The sequence below is a fragment of the Oryzias melastigma genome, linkage group LG9 (genome assembly GCF_002922805.2).
Source record: "Oryzias melastigma strain HK-1 linkage group LG9, ASM292280v2, whole genome shotgun sequence".
In the NCBI taxonomy this organism is placed as follows: Eukaryota; Metazoa; Chordata; class Actinopteri; order Beloniformes; family Adrianichthyidae; genus Oryzias; species Oryzias melastigma.
Genome location: NC_050520.1, coordinates 27,016,717 through 27,033,237, shown reverse-complemented (window position 1 = coordinate 27,033,237; position 16,521 = coordinate 27,016,717). Strand labels below are relative to the sequence as shown.

The 16,521-nt window shown below is 39.5% G+C and overlaps 3 protein-coding genes across 5 annotated transcripts; 2 read left to right on the top strand and 1 right to left on the bottom strand.

The window, feature by feature from the left end:
* The first annotated feature begins 50 nt into the window (after window positions 1-50).
* On the top strand, window positions 51-5,631 carry hps4 (HPS4 biogenesis of lysosomal organelles complex 3 subunit 2). The gene is made up of 12 exons (XM_024276143.2): window positions 51-347; window positions 450-540; window positions 607-750; window positions 822-929; window positions 1,107-1,223; window positions 2,650-2,744; window positions 2,835-2,907; window positions 3,574-3,698; window positions 3,791-4,415; window positions 4,489-4,615; window positions 4,847-4,958; window positions 5,139-5,631. The coding sequence occupies exons 1-12, from the start codon at window positions 316-318 to the stop codon at window positions 5,308-5,310; spliced, it is 1,821 nt and encodes a 606-aa protein (XP_024131911.1). The 5' UTR covers window positions 51-315; the 3' UTR covers window positions 5,311-5,631.
* A 108-nt stretch (window positions 5,632-5,739) lies between these two features.
* On the top strand, window positions 5,740-9,451 carry si:ch211-170d8.2 (uncharacterized protein LOC571755 homolog). The gene is made up of 3 exons (XM_024276144.2): window positions 5,740-6,465; window positions 7,913-8,057; window positions 8,147-9,451. The coding sequence occupies exons 1-3, from the start codon at window positions 6,075-6,077 to the stop codon at window positions 8,463-8,465; spliced, it is 855 nt and encodes a 284-aa protein (XP_024131912.1). The 5' UTR covers window positions 5,740-6,074; the 3' UTR covers window positions 8,466-9,451.
* A 150-nt stretch (window positions 9,452-9,601) lies between these two features.
* mlec (malectin) lies at window positions 9,602-15,591 on the bottom strand. 3 transcript variants are annotated; one of them, XM_024276153.2, is made up of 6 exons: window positions 15,567-15,591; window positions 14,366-14,636; window positions 13,261-13,439; window positions 12,909-13,085; window positions 12,116-12,173; window positions 9,602-12,009 (listed from the first exon to the last, which is right to left on the bottom strand). In XM_024276153.2, exons 2-6 carry the CDS (start codon window positions 14,565-14,567, stop codon window positions 11,765-11,767), a joined length of 861 nt encoding a protein of 286 aa, XP_024131921.1. In that variant the 5' UTR covers window positions 14,568-14,636; window positions 15,567-15,591; the 3' UTR covers window positions 9,602-11,764. The 3 variants fall into 3 exon arrangements, with proteins under 3 accessions (XP_024131921.1, XP_024131920.1, XP_024131919.1); XM_024276152.2 differs by lacking the exon at window positions 15,567-15,591 and adding an exon at window positions 14,913-15,200; XM_024276151.2 differs by lacking the exon at window positions 15,567-15,591 and adding an exon at window positions 14,975-15,200.
* Window positions 15,592-16,521: the final 930 nt, after the last annotated feature.

The following is a 16,521-nucleotide window of genomic DNA, read 5'->3' as shown; positions in this document are numbered from 1 at the left end:
TTTTTTGTAAAGGCTTCGCACAGATGTTTCTGAATAAGAGGGTATTTTGTTCCTGCTCGCTCGCCGTACTTTCACATGACTTCCACGGCGTGTGACTGCCCCGCATTCCTTCAGTGTCACTATCGGTTTTTAACTCCGTGCCGTGTTTTCATGTCGGCAGCAGAATGTTAAGGTTTCGGTGCGTGTCCTGCTGCCGTGACCGGGCGTGGATCTGCCGCCGTCGGTCCACGGTTCGTGGAGTGATCCAGTCTGAATGATTTAACTGTTGTTGTTGTTATCCTGCTGCCGCGGACTTACATGGATACAAGATAACCCATGGCTGAACTCACATTGCCAGACTCGAGGAGGTGAGAGCATCAGAGGTTATTTGGAGGTTTATTGATCATCCCTGAACTTTAATGTGTTTTCTGTTTGCAACATACTGTATAAAGGTGCTGTTATGTGTGCAGGTGTCAGTATTTCTTCCTGTATGATGGATCCAAAGTCAGAGGAGAAGGTGATCCTACAAGACAGGGGATCTGCTACTTCTACCCTGAGGAGGTCTGCTTTGAAGGACTTTGTATGATGATCATGAACCATCAGAGCTGATTGTTTCCTCCTTACCAGACTCCTTCAGATAAGCAGGACCTGCTCTGCAGTCAGCTGGCCGGCGTGGGCCGCTGTGTGTCCGAGCTGTCCTCCTCTCGGGTGAGCACTCTCAGGCTGCGGCGCTGCAAGTTCGCCATCCGCATGAAGGACGACTTCTTCTGGGTGAGTGGCTGCTCCTCCAGACAGCTCAGGAGGATCTGAGGATCTTTCTGATGTGTTCTTCCCTCCTTCAGGCTCTGGGCTGCTCGGTGGACACCCCCACCGTCAGTGTGTGCGAGCTCCTGGATCAGCTTATAGACCTCTTCTGCTTCTATAACGGTCCTGTTCGCACCAGCTATGAGGTGGTTATATTGTCCTAGTGTGTAAAAAAGTGTTTTACTCAAGTCAAAATTTTTATCAAACGCCTTAAACTTCTTAAGCATACTTCTAAGTAGTTATGTCTTTTCAAGTTAAGCAAAAATGCACATTTTTCTCTCTTTATTTTGCAGTTATTAAATATGCAAATGTTTTCCCAACAGGTGAACAGTCAGGAAACTCTGGCGGCCAGGTGGACTTGCTTCCTGTCTCACCTGCTGCCAGGACATTCCCCGCTGACCTACATCTTCAGCTGTTTGAGGACCATGGACTCAACTAATGTATGTTCAAGATGTCGACAGAGTTCTGCTTTTGCTTAGAGCTGAGCTCTGCTGCTTCACACAAGTCAGGATATGACTGTCACTGTGTACTGCAGTGTTGAGTAAGAGGCCAGCATGTGGCTTCATGTGCAAACAGAGCATTTGACATTTGACTGTTTTTGCACAAAGTGGATGAAATGATGCACAAAGACATGAAACCTTGTGCTTTATTGAAAAACATACAGGTCTAAAAATATTTTAATATCATCATCTATGTTATTTATTTGAGTCAAGTCATATTTGACCCCGAGGGAAATACATTTGCAGATACATAAAGTATAAAAATGTTTTTATTTTTCTAAAAACTCACTCTTAAAACTCAAAAAAATTCCTTAAAGTTACCCATATTTAAGCTATTTAAGTGAGTTGCTCACAAATATTACATTGTAACACTGAAAATGTCATTTAATGATCTTTATATTGGTCAAAGATATTTTTGGTTATTACCGATGTCTGTTCCTCTAGCGGAGTTATAAAGCTTGTGATGAGGAAACGGTTTAAATTTCAGCATTTGTGATAAAATACAGATTCATAAGAGTTTATAGTAGGAGTAACATAAACTCTGACGTTCTTTTTCCATGTCAAATTTACTAATTCAGTTTCATTACTGCGTTTTTAATGCTGGAATTCCAGTAAAGGTCAGTAATGTGCAAACTGTAAAACACAAATCTGTGTTTTTAAAAGCGTAAGAAAGATTGTAATCAAGGTGGAAACATTTCAAACCTTCAGAACTTTGATTTAGGCTGTTTTTAGCCTTCAATGGCTTATTTTAAGTTTAGAATAACAGGAAGGAATTAGATTTGATCAACATTAAAAATAGATAAATTGATCCATATTTTAAATACTTTTTTCCCTTATTTTTGAGAGATAACATTTTTTTTATAAATGACTATAATGGCTTTTTTTGTTTCAAGGGTTTTTCCAAAATTAACTTTGGGTTGTGTAGTTAGTCTTTTTTTTTAATTAAGTCAATTTGATTTTTGGACATTAAACCCCTTTGATTTTTGTTATGTCATTTGCAGACTTCTAACTGTAAATAAAAATAATCTTCATAATGATTTTCAAATGCCAATTAATTTAAATACGTTGTTTAAGACTCTCCAAATTACATTCAATTCTTCATAGTTTTTGCCATTATACTAAACTCAAAATTATACTTTTGTGTTCATTGTAGTAGCAGTAAAGCATTTCCAGCATTAAAGCAACTGTAGAATATATTTAGAGTGGAAAATGGGATTTTATCTGTGGCGTTTTCATGTTAAAACAACTCTGTATCATTAAATGTTTAGTTAATAAACCGATCAAGTGATAAACCAACTTTTTAATCAAATAAAGACTATTTCTGTGCTTAAACAGAAATGTCTGATCTTCTGCTTCTTGTTCTCAGGTGGATCCTCTTCTCCTCCTCAAAGCTGCTCTCATCCTTCAGGCGTGTCAGCGCTGCCCCCTAGTGTTGGCAGGCTGCATTCTTTTTAAAGGAAGGTAAGATCACATTTTTTTCCGTTTGCATCTTTTAAAGGATGTGTTTTTATGACTGGTTCTGAAATATGTGAATGATCTCTGTCCTTTAAGAGTTGTCAGCACACAGCTGTCTCCCGAGCTCACGATGAAGGTCATGGTTCACGAGAGTGAAACGTATAACAAGGTAGGACGTGAAAGTTTCATCCAGCTGTTTTCAAAAGAGTTATTGGGTTTGAAATCTTAATTGGGCTGCTTATTAATTCTTTTTGCTAGTATTTTGATGTAAAAGTTTTACTTTTATAAATTTAAACATAGAAAATGTGGAAATTTCTCATTAAAAATATCAATCCATTACACAAAGCACCAAAAATAATGTTCATAAATCAAATTTCTTAAGATATCAATGTATTGTTTTTACTATTTTTATTTAGAAGGTACACATTTATTTTTTATAATCTATTTAATCATTATTACTATTATTATTTAATTTAATGACATTTTTTGTTGTTTTTGCATGTTTGAAATACCTTTAGACAGTTTTTTGTACTTTTGAGTTAAGGACTGGAGAGTAGTTTAAAACATTTTTGCTCCCATCATTTAGCAAGAAAATCATTACCAAAGTCATAATTTTTTGTGTTATGAAAAAGTAAAAAAAATCTTGTAATTGGTCAAAAGGTAAACCCTTTTCTTTGGAGCAAACAAATCTTTCTTCTTCTTCTTCTTCCTAACTGGTAGGACAGGTTAATCCTGGTTTGATTAAATGTTAGATACAAATGGCATGCATTGTAGTATTCTTTTCTGACTTTTATCTGAAATAAATACAAAAATATGTATTATAATTTCTACGAAGGCCCAAAGGACAAACGGCACGAGCCCGCCCGGCTCTTTTGGCTGTGCTGTCAGCTCCACAGGAGTGTTTCTGACTCCACCTGAACTGCAACACCTGCAGTCTCCTCCTGTCAACAAAGATTCAAGGTGCTCTCTCGCCTTCTTCCTTTTTTACCCCTTGAAATGACTTTCTTTGTGTTCTGAATGACTTTCTTCTGACTAAACGTTTCCACCCCCAGTTCCCACTCTACTCCCCAAAAGGACGCTCCGCCAAAGAGGACCCGCCTCTCCCGAACGCTGTCGGACACACCCTCCAGTGAGTCAGAGCCGTCGGATCCGAGTTCCTCTCACTCTCCTCTGAAGCTGAGCTTCAGCCCTCACCTGTCAGAGTTGGACTCTGTGTTCAGCCCAGCTCCAACGCAGAGTGGATCCCCCACCTGCTCACCTCCTCCTCCTCCTCCTCCTCCTTCCTCTCAGAGGAGAAACTCCCATGAAGCTCAGGAGGAAAGCTTGGACGAATCTTGCTATTACAGTTTCCACGACAGCGCAGGAGGAGACAGCCAAGGAGAAAGCTTCGCGTTTAAAGCAAACCCCCGTCTGAACGGAGGCGATGGATCTGAGTTTGACTTTAGTGGACCTTCAGCCAATAAGACGATGTCAGGAGATAATGAAGTCTGCTGCAGGAGTACTAAAGGTCACATGACAGAGGTCAAGCGCCTCACTCCTCCTCCTCAGACATTTGGGAGCAATGAGAAGAGTTCTCTGATCCCCATGACGCTCTATCTCCACCGGGTCAACAGCTTGGTGCTGGTTCTGCTAGTAGAACCTCATTTCTTCAGCGACACGGCTTCTAAAGAGGAAGTGGTGAGAAAAGCAACATTTCTTTCTGATTTTATTCTGTAGATTTCCCTTTGTAAAGCCTTTCGTTTGTGTTCAGTATCACAGCAGCCTGGCTTCACTCAATGGACTGGAGGCCCATCTGCGGACCATCTCTCCTGCCGCACCAGAACCTCCAGGACAATACTTATTTGCCCACTATGACTGCATTCAGAACACTCTAGCAAGTAAGACCCCGCTGTCACTTCCTTTCTGTCCTTCCTAGTGTTTCTCTTTCACAAAAAAAAATCAAATCAGAATAATCTGCCAGTAAACCTGGTTTAAGGGGAGGTGCTTGTAGTTTATATTTGTCTCTGAATGAGCTAACGCCTAATTAGTTAGAGTGTGATCAGCATTCTTTTGTGCAGAAGGCAAGTCTGTCCAGGTTAATGGTCCTCTGTTATTTTGTGCCTCTGCAGCCAACGTGTCTGGCCGAGCGGTTGGAGCCCCGGAGCATCCTTTTGTCAGAGCCACATCGCTGCTTCACTCGCATTTCTGTGGCACTGAAACTCTGCAGGAGGCTATTATCAGGTCAGCCCGACTCTCATGTCTTAGGGGGTGGGAGCTCTTCTTGTCAAGTTGGGGGTGGGGGATGTATTTGTCACTTTGTCGTGCCACACTTATCCTGAATTTTTTTTTTGTCTTTTCAGTAAGAAAACAGCTGTTTACTTTACGTTCTCTCTGAAATGTGACTCCTCCCTCTTTTTGCAGGAGTGCCGGCACTGCAGTGTATGGAACCCGGAGCGTGGCGCAGGAAACTTTCTTCCAGCAGCTCGGAGGACCTCCGAGGAACTCCGGCATCCCAAACCACCAGGACAGCGCTTTCTCGCTGCCGAGTAAAGCGCGGCACCGACTGCTGAAACACGGAGTCAACCTGCTCTGACTGCACAGTCACTCAGTCGAGAGCTGGTTTTCCTTAAAATCAAAAAACTTTATGCATTTACTCTGCTAACCTCATTTTGTATGCTCAAACATTCCACAAACAAAAATGTTTGGAATCTGCAAAAACTGAATATGAAATTTTATCTGAAGCTTCACTTGTGCCTTTTTTTCTTCACATTCTGCAGATTTTTTATGGTTCTTTTTGCTGCAGAAACTAGAACTTTGTTGCTCCAAGTTTGCATTTTATAAGGAATATTTAATCTGCAAACATGACTACAATTTACTGCATTGGCAACTTGTTTAAATAAATAAAGACTTGTAAGTTTTCTTTTTCTGATCACTGTTTTGTGTGGAAACAGCTCTTGTAAATTCCTGGCTCAGTGCATCATGGTCTCCATTTGAGTGCGTGTGCGCATGAATATGACTTTGAATGATTTTTTTCTTTTTGTTTGAGTATGTGGCATGTGTGGTGTTTTTAAAGCAGCTGCTTGATGGTCCGTATAAGGAGTGATTAGAGTCATTAGCTAAGTGTTTGAATCTGAATGGATGCGGTCGCTGCGCTCCTGGGCGCCTCATTATGTACGCGCATTAAGAGAAAGCCGTGGGGGCCAAAGGAGCGCTGAGGGGCAGGGTCTGCGGGGAGGGACAGGATTCAAATTGTAAAGTTGTTCCCTTTGTCAGTGGGGTATATAGCGCGCACTGGATGCTACAAAGGAAAACGTTGGAGAGCTGGATAGAGGGACATCCAGGATCCTGGCGCACACTATGGCCGTCTCACGCTGCATTTGGATTGCCTCATTTTTCATCTCCATCATGACAAGTGACACTGGAGTATGGACTCGCTCAGTGGACTCCCAGGGATTTCTGTCACGGGGGTCAAACGCAGCAGCTTCGGATGTGGCTTTACGCACGGACGCGCACAGGGAGAGATGCGCAAAGCTGACCGTGCCGTGGCTGGAGAACGCGCAAGAAGCTCCCGGAACTCTACCAGCCTCGCTGCTGCAGCTCCGCGTGCGGCCCTTCTCTCCGGGCCCCTCGCGTGGTTTGGTTTTCCCCGGAAAGAATCTGTTCAGTTTTATCCGACGGGTGTATCGCTGTTGTAAAGACGGATTGAACTGCAGGGACGTCAAAGGCATCCAGGGCCGCCAGAGAGGAGGTGAGAAACAGATTATTGCCAAATCTTTAGAAGCATCGTTTCAAGAACTAAACATAAAAAAAAAAAAACACAAAAAAACAAAAACAATCCCCGCTGTAGGAAAATCCGAGTTTGAAGCTTCACAAATATAAAAGAGGGCAGTTTTACACTTGGAGGTACTTTTTGTGAATGAAAGTGACACCAAGAGAAAAAACAAAAAAGTTATGGGAGAAATGCAAAAGGAATAAGTATTAAGGTAAAGCCTCAGTGCTAAAGGTATTCTATTTAAGAGTACTATAAGTATATACTTTAGCTTATACCAGGGTTCTGCAACTTTCAACACTTAAGGAGCTATTGGAGTGGATTTCTGACCACAACCCTGGAGGAGCCACAAAGTCTGACTTCACCCTTTAGGAAAATAAAGACACTGATTTTCATCCATGTTAATGTTACTATTTTTTAATATATAAATACACTGTTTTGTCAATAAATAAAACATACACATAAAGAGAAAATATTTTTGCTAATACTTTCAACAGATGTTTACAGAATAAAAGACCCCATGTGTCACATGGAATCATTTTAATGCAGCAAATGTAGCCTACATGGTTTTTAAAAAAAAGTTGATTTCATTTTTATTTATTTTGTGGTCCATCTCAGTCAGAAATTTGTAATTCTAACAAATCAAAATTAAATCAGAGCTAATTAATTGCTGTTTACTGTATATTTGAACCATTAGTGGATATATAAAAAAGTAGAAAATCTGCTGCAGAATCGGGCGTGTCTTAATTATTGTTGTGTTTTTATTCTTCATTAACCAAAGAGCCACAACTCTGGAGCTCAGGTTGCTGACCCCTGGTCTTTAAGTGAGGGAGTAAACTAGGACTTTACTTTTTACATCTTTATATTGTAAACGTAAAATGTTCCGATTTAGCGTATACAATTATTCAGTATACTTACACTACACTATAGTATACTTGCTTTATTTATAATCAAGTCTGTTTGATGAAATACACTTCCAAGTGTAGACCTTTTGCTAAGGAAAGGAGCCTGTTGTAAAGAGGACTGTATCATCTGCATACAAATGAGTCTCAACTGGTTTAATATTGTCTTGAAAAACTGAGATTCTGCTGACAGATTAGTCCTGCAGCAGCATGTCCAGCTCAGTGGCCTTGTGGATGAGTGTCCACCCTGAGACTGGAAGATCACGAGTTCAAATCCTGGCTAAGTCATCCCAAAGAGTAAAAATGCCTTCCTGCTTGACACTCAGGAATGAGGGGGTAGATTAGGGGGGCTAAACCACCAAATGGCTCCAGAGTGCAGCTGTGTCTGCAGTTCACCACTCCCCCAGGGGATGGGTCAAATAGGGAGAACAAATTTCACAAACCTATAAGTGCGTGACAACTAATGAGACTTTTGTGATTGATCACATTTTATAATGTGATGAACTACTCTTCCTCCTCCTCAGATTCTGTTGTGGAGTTTGTCCTCACGAGGGAGATTTTGGCCCTGGCAGTTATAAGAGCGGAGCTTCACCTCCATCTTTCCAACACTCAAAATGTGGATTTCCTCCCGGAGATTCAGTTCTTGTCCAAACACAACCTCCCCACCAGGTAAAGCCCTTCAAATTGCTTTAAAGGGATGGAGGCTTGCTGGTGGTCTGGGTGATGTTGTAAACCCAGCTGTCTAATGTCTCCTCCAGGTACAGCGTGGGGTCACGCGGTGACACCGTGGAGCTAAGAGTCGACCTCCTCTTCCTCTTCCAGAGTCTGCAGAGAGGGGGAGGCGGAGCTGGACGAGGCTCCAGCTTGATAAACATTCGACGGTCGATGCTCTTCTCCGGTGAGGATCCTCCGGGGGACACCCATGAGGAAGCATGGGGGGACAGCCTCGCCAGCACACTCCCAGCTCTGGATCTGGGCTTGATCTTAGGGTGCAGCAAGGCTGGTTCTGGGGTTCCCTGTGGAAGAGGGAGCATTCGACTCTCACACACTCCTTTCATGGTTCTGTACTACAGATGAGACTTTTAAAATCTCCCTCCTCACGGACATTTGTCTCCAAACTTAAAAAGATGCACTTCAAGGATTTATTTATGTTTTCTAAGCCATAAATGTATAAAAATTGTAAATATGACATTAGTTTGTGTTTTTTCCTGGAATAAACATCTCATGATTTACGACTGTTTTCCATGTTTGAACAGTTGGTGGGAAAAAAACAACTGAACAAACAAACAGATCAGTTTGCGTAACACAACCTACCCCCACTAAAGTCAGCAAATTCACAAAAAGCATCCAAAACCTCCCATCCCAGCATTCCTTTTCAGAAAAGTGAGGAGAAAAGAATAAAAAAGGGAAACAAATGTTTATGATAAAATAGCACATTTATTAAAAAGACAGCATTAATCAGCATTTCCCCATTTTGCAGAAGTATGCCACATGTGAGTCAGAAGATCAAAAGTTTCACAAATATTTCCCAGTCCGGCTGCTGCCTCGAGCTCCCGATTTATCCAACAAATGTCTCTACAGTATGACAGGATAAATCAAAGCCCGGCAGGGTTTTGCTAGTGTGTGATTTGCTGCCTGGATGTTCCACCACCCCACTTTAAATAGGCCTCGAATTTAGGGAAAAAGGGAAAAAAAAAGGTAACATACTGTATATACATTTCTATCAAATACAGAACAGATTCACTGGCTTTTATTTAATCATTTTTAACCAAATCTGATGACATTCACCATGTTTATTAGCCTCTTTATTGGATATGATAGAAAAAAGGCCTCTCAAAAATAATGGTCGGTCACTGTCAAAATGCTTTGATGAAATGGGGACGATTCTTTGGTTCCGAAGTGACCAAAACAAGCACCCACACTCACAAACACACATCAAATCAATGGAGGTTCCATTGCAGCATGACTGATGAATCAAGATGGATTTGAAAAAATAAAATAAAATAAAAGGCATCTCGTTGTGTTTAATGTCGAATTAAGAAACGGCTAAAAAAAAAAAAAAAGACAATTTTGATTTTTAAATTTGAAAATTATTGATCTTATATTGTCAAAAGCCACTTGTGTGGAATAAATAACCATGAAAACTTTGTGAAAGGATAAAAAAAGAATCTTGCTCTACTATAAATGTTCAAGAAAAATCTCAAGGCAAAAAATTAGGATAAAGCACAATTTAGTCAATAAATCAAGGCAGCAAAGATGAGGGAAAACAAAAGAAAAATCATTGTTGAAAAAGTATCAAGCAGTGCAAAATGTCACACTAATAAAATATCACGGTTTAAAGACAAAGAGATCCTGAGCAGAAAAAAAATGTACAAATATCAAAGCAAATCATAAAACATCTCCAGGTCAACCCTTCTCTGATTTAAATTATATTTAATAAAATGGAAGATCACATAGTTCAGTCTCACAATGTCATTTATTTGACCTTATTAGTCAGTTTATGAGGCTGAAGGTTAAAAAAAAAAAACTGTACCATGTTCTCCCCAAAAAGAAAGGCCACAAAGTCTTCAGAAAAACAAAACTCACACCTCAACTTTGACACAAAACTGATGGAAGGAAAACTGATGTCACAACAAAAATGGTGTTTCTGTACCGTATATACACACGCAGACAAGCAGGACTGGTGACTTTGGTGCTATTTAAAAAAAAAAAAAAAAAAAATCCCCCAAAAAGACAAAGGTGCATATGAGTTCAATATGAATTTATGGTGTAAAAAAAAAGAAACATTTTATCGTAAACCGTTTATGAGAATGACAAAAAAAACACATAAAAAGAGAGGAGTTGTTAGGAAAGAAGCACAGCTCCTGGATGTTTTTTTTTTTCTTATCCAAGGGGGCGACCGCTGAACTGGTGAGGTGAAGGAGGGTTTCGGGTGGAGGCAAAGTCATCCTTGGAGAAGAGCTAAGCACTTGGGGAGGTAATTTCACACACAAACGGTAAAGTGAACAAACACTTAGGCAAAAGTGAGGAGCAAATCTGCTTTCTGTTCAGCTACAAAACCTTTAATTAAAAAAAAAAAAATTAAGGTGAATGTTTTCAGAACTTAAAAGACTGAGAGATTTGAACTGAACAAAAGTTGATATAATTGGCAAATACAATTTTCAGCTTGAATAGATTTTGTGCTTTTTTTTTTTTTTAAAAAGAAGAAAACCCTTCCTGCATATAGAGAGACTGTTTATGGCTCAGTAGTTGAAAACATTTATCATAACTTCATTTTTTAATTAACGAAAATCGTCATGTATACATTTTTAACTTATTTATCAATTCATAAAGAGCCTATATAGCTACTTTTGGCCAGTTCAGAAAACCTAAGCTGTAGTATCTTTTAAATAAAGAGGCCACTGTGTTCTCCATTTGTTACACGATAAAAAGGCATTTTTTAGTGACACAAAAAAAGGCAGGCATGCAATATGAAGGAAAAAATAAATTGCACCAATTATTAATATTAAAGCTTAAATACAGCTTATTCCTATCATGATCAAACATATGATTTTCAAAATGTATCCAGCTTTAGAGGGAACAACACAAAGAGCATTTGTTGTCAACCTAAATTATTAGGTGGAAGAATGTCAAAGATAATTCTTTTATGTAAATCCAAATTTTTTTTTTTTTTTTTGGAAAGGCAAAAATGTGGGCAGCGTTTGGTCTTCCCGCTGCACAGCTGGTGCTTTCAGCTTCTTAGGGCAGATAAGTGATGGCACAACCATAAAAAGGCCAACTACATTTAAGTGAAAAAAAGGAACAAAAAGTTGTAAAATGGAAAAAGAGTTTACCATAACTGCCCCTTTGATTACTTGTATTCGGTGTAACCAGTATCTAACAGCACTGCGTTCAATCTGCACCCCAGTACAAAACATTTCTCCTCCGGATTAAAAAAAAAATGGGTTAGAAATACATCACTCCTGAGCTCTGAGCTACAGAAATGTGGCTTTAACCCATGAAGACTGTGATCTAGAAATCCTGCCCAACCTCTGGGTAAAATTGACTAACATTGTTCAAAAAAAAAAAAAAAAGTCAGCAGAGAGGTGGATGCGAAACGCATTCACAGAATCTCGCAGCACACGCTTGCTGCGTCTCCTCGTCTTCCAGCGGTAACGTCTGCTTCACCTGGCAGTGGCTTTTCGTCTTTTCATCCTCTGCTGCTCCAATTTTTTGCCCCAAGCCTTCAAGCTTTCTCCTGTGTGTATGCTTTTACCTGTGCTGCTGTTGTCAGCTCGACATCTTCATCCTCGCTCTCCCCCTTTCTCTTCATCGTCTTGTGTCTGTTAAGCCCCTGATGCCTCTCTGTCCCTCCGCTTGTTTGTTTGTATGTTTTCTCACAGCCGGCATAGGCAGAACAGTGTTGGGATGAACACCCCGAAAGCAACAAGGATGGGAAACATTAGGCTGCTGTTGTCAGCTGCGTAAGGATTTGGTGTTCTGGGGCCCGACTGGACCCTGTTCTTGGAACGAGGCAGGACAGGTTTCTTGCCACCATCTTCCCCTCCTTCGGTTTCGTCGTCCTCCTCCTCGTCTTCCTCGTGCTTCTCCAAGCCAGGGTGAGGCTGGAGTTTTGGTACATCTGTGAGGTGTAAAAAACACAGATAAAGTTAGCTAAAAGTCACTAAGAAACTGGGACTTCACAGCTTTTCATCACAAAAATAAAAGAAATAATGAATCCAATTTACCATCTAGAGTTCCTTTCATCACGTATAGAGCACAAACCTTGGGGTTGTCATAATAACCCTGTAAAAAAAGAGCAAGTCAGAATTTATACACTTTGTAAAGATTAGTTTGGGCAATCTTTAAACAGATTCACATATTTAATGTGATAAAAAGGTATATTTTATCCAAATTATTTATACTTTCAAACAGCTCAACAACAGTAAATCCTTGTGTGGGCCTGTGGATCAAAGCTGAATAGATCTGGTCGTTACAGCTTAGCTTTAAATATAAACTATGTGGTAGACCTGGAACTGATTTTAGCTGGAGTGGAACGGTGGAGTTCATCTATAAATAAGATAACTGCTTATATAACTATTAAAAACAAATGTCGATTATTAATTTTTTTCCCCCAAAAGAATAACTTGAAAATTTTTGCTTAAAACAGTCTGAAGCATAGAATAAATCCTTAATATTAACAGGTTTGGTGTTCAAAAGTGCAACACTAAGAAGTTAACTTCAACAGATTTATTTTAACCAAGCATAACTAATACTCAAAAATGTTTTTACAAGAAAACATACGGTTATTGAATAACAATAAAATATCATAACTACATTTTTTTATGTTTCCTTTCAGAGAGCCACATTATAAAACTTGTTTTTTTCATAGCTTTTCAGTAAAAACCCACTCCAGTTGGACCAACAAACAAGCAAACATCTCAATAAATAAATATTGGACTAAACACCCACTCCACTTTATTAGAAAAGATAAATCAACAAATAAAAGTGTTTCTCACCAGCGTTTAAAACCACACTCACCTTTACAAACTCCACAGCGAGCTTGCCATTAAAAGTGGACACCTCTCCTTGCACGGTCAGTTTGCCTCGGTTAATGGAGAAGGGCACTATTTCATCATGAGCAGTGCTGTGACCCACTCGGTCAAAGATGTCCAGATCTTTTACCACCACGTGGCCGTTAAGGCGAACGTCGAACACCTAAACACACATTTTGACAATATTTATATTAAAAAGGCTTACCCTGAATCAGGAAACACAGATCCAGATAATTATATCATCAATAAAGAGATTCAGACATCAAGAATTGAATGATAAAGGATTTTGAATCACATGTTTTTGTTGTAAATACATTATAAGATAAAAATAAAGTTACCTTTTGCTGCGACTGTGCAAAGTAGACCTCTGAAAACTTCAAGACTAATATATAGCTTCCTTCATCACGAATGGGAATGTCATAGCCAAAAGTGTCCTCATTGTAGCGCTCCGTCTGATACAGAATCTGGTCCTCTGGACTGGAGCGTAGTATTGGGAGACGTACACCATAATCTGACGCTATAGAAGGAAAAAAGTGTCAAGTTCTGTTCAAAGCATCTTATATATAAAGCTTTATTAAACCACATGATTTAAGTCACATTCCAATCATCTTTTGATCCAAAAGCGTTCCCAGTGGTCTTTAAAATATGATTATGCAGTTATTAGGCAACATCCAAAAACCCCGTGTCATTTTCTAAGACAGTTTCTGTAGAACAGCATGAGTTAAATAGAATTTTACCTCAGAGTTGTGGGCAGAACTTTTGTCATGAAGTAAGCCTGCCCTCATTTCCCATCATCAATCTGTTTACACTCTTCCACTAGCTATTAGCTAGTGCAACAAAAGTGGTGCAAAAAAAATGGTGAGCAATTTTGGAGATACGAAGACGTATAAGGAAAACGCTAATGTATGAATTTTTCTGCAAAAGGATGCATCAGAATGAAGTGGAGCAGAGAGCTTGTAGCTCTTCCCATTGTAGCACCTATGTCACCGCTACAAGTTTTTTTAAATGCCATTTTTTGTCCGATCAACCAAAAAAATTGAATAAAGAAGTACTCTGAAATGCTATATAAAGCCTAATTAAGTTTATATATGTCCTCCATTATTCAAAAACATCATTATAAAAACACGATTTTCATTAGAGAGTGTCTTAATAATTGATGCTTCCTAAATGGGGTCAGGAATGAATACTAGGTCCGTTTGATCACATCATCACCTGCTTCCTTTACATGCAAAGAGGGGCGGGGCTGCAGCTCTCAATGCTGACTCCTCATTAGTTAGTAGTCACTTGCGGAAGACATCCATGCAAAGGTTTATGCTGGAAACGTACGTTACTCCTAGCTAGCCAAAACACCAACCGTTGCACTTGACAGGTGAAGCCCAGCCTCACACTTATGAAAAAAAATAAATGAATAATAATAATAATAATTGATGGTTAAGTGCTCACCTTTACCAACTTTCCCTTCCAAAGGGTCCTTTTTGAAGTGAATACCATGTACGTCTACATGTGCCTCCCCACCGGCATTTACAGCCCAGATAACCCGCTCTGCGAGGTTGGGGCCCCCGCCGTTCGCCACGCACTGCTTGGTCAGCAGCGACAGAACCGCTGCGACCAGACCGGCGACGAGCTGCGCCGTGAGCCGCTGCATTCTCGCACCTACAGTAGTCTGCTCCAACACACTCCCAGGGACAGCGTCGGTTTACACCAACACGAAACCCTTTCGAATGAAATGGACAGAGCACAGGGTTAGCTAGCAAAAAGGAGCTAGCCAGCATGTCTAAGTGACATGAAACATGATATTTAAAAGTTAGCCAGTGTGCTAACGTTAACAGTAGTAACGCTAGGTTTGACACAGATGTGTAAATCAATATTTTACGGACTCCAGCTGAACAAATTAAAGAAATGCTACACAGATAAACTAAAAAGAACACAAGACAAAGAGGAACTGGCAGCAGGTAATGTTAATTTAGCTTTTGTAGTCTAGCTAACCTACCTGCTTAACCAGAAATTCTTGGTGTGTGTGTGTGTGCCCGGCTAAATGCAGATGTATCTTACCTTTCCCTTCCACAACAAATTTAACCTATTTTTTGTCAGTGTGTAGCAATCGTATTTCTGCTGGGTCGGTGTCACATAAAAGGAGTACTGAGTAAGATAACTTCCCTTTCTGCTGCAGCTGGCCGCAGCCTCTATCACTGACTTTCATTCAATCTGGATTTTAACGTTTGCTCCCTTGCTAGCTACAGTGCTACCTAACATGACGTTTACCATGTCCAATGATTGACAGCTACAACGTCGAATCACGTGCCCCGTTTCATGCTTCCTGGTTGCTGTGACAAATTTGTTTTAGTTTTTACCGACTGTTTTCTAGTGTTATTAAAATATATTTATAATTTTTATTTTATATTTAAAAAAGTGAATATGTTAGCATGAAAAATTAATATAGCAAATACTAGTGAAGTCACCCGATGCAGGCGAGGCGAAATTATAGGTCTATTTTCAAATATTTTTGATAACCTTCATTGCTTCATATATACAGTTATTATTACACCATGTCTAATATTTGTTGACTATATAAGTGTCAATTATATTCTTCCCAGATTCACAGTTTAATCAAGAGGATGAAACATATTTTATGCAGGCGTCTTACACGTGTTCTTAAAGAAGTAGCTCCGACCCCCAATCTTTTCCGGTTTGGTACAGTCCTTTTCTTGTCCAATCAAAGAAGTCCAACGCAACGCGCACGCTGTGCTGGAAAATGACTGGATAGTTACTAAGGCAACGGCCCTGTGGATGACAGGTAACATTTTATTGTAGCATATTGAATTTCCCAGCTTGATTTTATGATCCAATTTTAGTCCGTTTTTAGTCAAATTGCTTCTAGAAGCTTGTATCAGACAGACTTAACTTTGATGATCATGAGGGAAATTGTATAATCTATAAATCACCTACTCATAATTACCATGTATATTCTATATTTTCTGGATGATTACCTAAAAAAGGTAATTTTTAATAATAAATAAATGTCTCAAATTGATTTTGTCTTTATAAGATTGAATCTTCATAAAAACACTCTCTGGAAACAGGAAACCACATTGTATGCATTTTTTGTCAGATTAATCTGTCAGATTAACGGTTCAAAGCCCAGACAGGAAGTCAGCATAGTTTCCAATATGAGATTTTCATAGAAAGATTGCATTACTGTGCTGGTGCAGGTGGCTTCAGTCAGGCGGATTTGTGGGCAATGACCCGGGGTATCATCTCAAACAAAGAAACAAACACTTGCTGTGTCACTTTTAGAGCAAAAACATAGTATTATTAGGACTATTTAGACTGCACAACCTGCAAAGCAAGTAAAGATTAACCAGCCCAGTCATTATCTGGGTAAACTTAAATTGAGATGGTAATTTTATGATTGTCCTGATATGAAAAAGTCATGGCCTTGTTGACTTCAGTGTGATACATTTTAAGCAGAAATTTGAATAAATAGGGCAAAATATGAATTAGACGAGAAACAAATACATTTTTAGATGTCAAACTCCTCTGCTGCTTTTTGGAAGACTTTAGGGCATCTTTAAAACATGTTTTAGACCTCCCTTAGTCTC